This window comes from Dendrobium catenatum, unplaced genomic scaffold (genome assembly GCF_001605985.2).
Source record: "Dendrobium catenatum unplaced genomic scaffold, ASM160598v2 fragScaff_scaffold_853, whole genome shotgun sequence".
NCBI lineage: Eukaryota > Viridiplantae > Streptophyta > Magnoliopsida > Asparagales > Orchidaceae > Dendrobium > Dendrobium catenatum.
In genome coordinates, this window is record NW_021319315.1 from 4,544,504 (window position 1) to 4,545,877 (window position 1,374).

Consider the following 1,374-nt stretch of genomic DNA (forward strand, 5'->3'; position numbering starts at 1 on the left):
CCACTGATTCTCTTTATCACAGTTTCTCTTGCTCTCTTATCTGGCATTTTTTAAATACCAGTAATTTACTGTTTGATTGGTGGAGAGCTAAATATAAATCATTGTGGAATGATTACACCAAGAACTACTTCAACACTGGAAATTTCTATGTAATAAAGCTGTGAGTATAAAAAAATGTATCTCCTTCTTTGTCCACCCGACCTGTACACTTTCTCTCATATGGGATCCCTGGTGTGGTGGTATGTCGATTGCTGATCATTTGAAACAAATGAACTCCTCTACTTCTTACACGCAATACTCTGTTTGGAAGGTGGCTAAGATTAATAATGGGAATAACTGGGCTATTCCCTCGACTTTTGACAGCCATATTTCTTCACTCATTCAATCTGTTAGTATTGATAGTCTTGAGGAGAAACATTACTGGCTAGGCAAACAAAATCCTAAGTTCCAGGATTTTCGTACAACTTTCTATAGAAACCTGGATACTGTTACTTGGTACAAATTTGTGTGGCATAAAAAAGCTGCTCTTCGTTATTCTATTTACGCCTGGCTTGCTTTTAGAGGAGGATTGAAAACATATGATGTGTTGGCTGACCGTGGGATTATCACACATAACACTTGCAGTTTTTGCCAATGTGACCTTGAAACTCTTTCCCACTTATTCTATGAATGCAGTTATACTTTCAATGTCGCCAAAACTTTACTCCCTTGGCTCAATAGCCTAATGATGAGGCCGAACCTGCATCAGGTCTATGATAGTATCTTTGAGCAAGGTTTTAATAATCATACCAGGAATTTCTACCTCCTAACTGCTTCTGCCACTATTTACTTCCTATGGAGAGCTAGGAATGAAAGGATATTTGGTGGTATTATCGAGTGCCAAGCCACACTTATAGCTAAAGTCAGAAAAGCTATCATTCTGAAATCTAATGGCTGGAATCAACATTGAAACTTTTTGGGGGAGTGCTTCTCTGAAGCTGTGTGTAGAATGTCTTTTGTTGCCTTAAATCTGATGCTTTTTGTGGCGCCTGCAATTTTTGGCTGTCTATGGGTTTCCTGGGTGTTTTTTGCGAAGGATGATGATGAATGCTGTTTATCAGCTTCCCCTTGGACGGTCAATTCTGGCAACCAGGGGCTCTGTTTTGGACAGACCCGCTCGAGTTTTTGACCCTTTCAGTGAATTCCAGAACTACCTGAGTCCTTATTTGCTTTTAGCCAACCTGTGTTTTTTATATTTCCTCTTGTAATTTTCTTTAGAATCCTAAATCCTCTTTTTGTGATTTAGGATTTTAGTTGCTGCTTCTACTTTACTTGTAATCCTTTTTTATTTATAAAATGGGCTCTGCCCCAAATTTTCCCAAAAAAAAGAAGAAA

At 38.4% G+C, this 1,374-nt stretch overlaps 1 protein-coding gene across 1 annotated transcript; it reads left to right on the top strand.

The window, feature by feature from the left end:
• The first annotated feature begins 241 nt into the window (after positions 1-241).
• Positions 242-949, top strand: LOC110101408. The gene has a single exon (XM_020829292.1). It carries the CDS (start codon positions 242-244, stop codon positions 947-949), a length of 708 nt encoding a protein of 235 aa, XP_020684951.1.
• Positions 950-1,374: the final 425 nt, after the last annotated feature.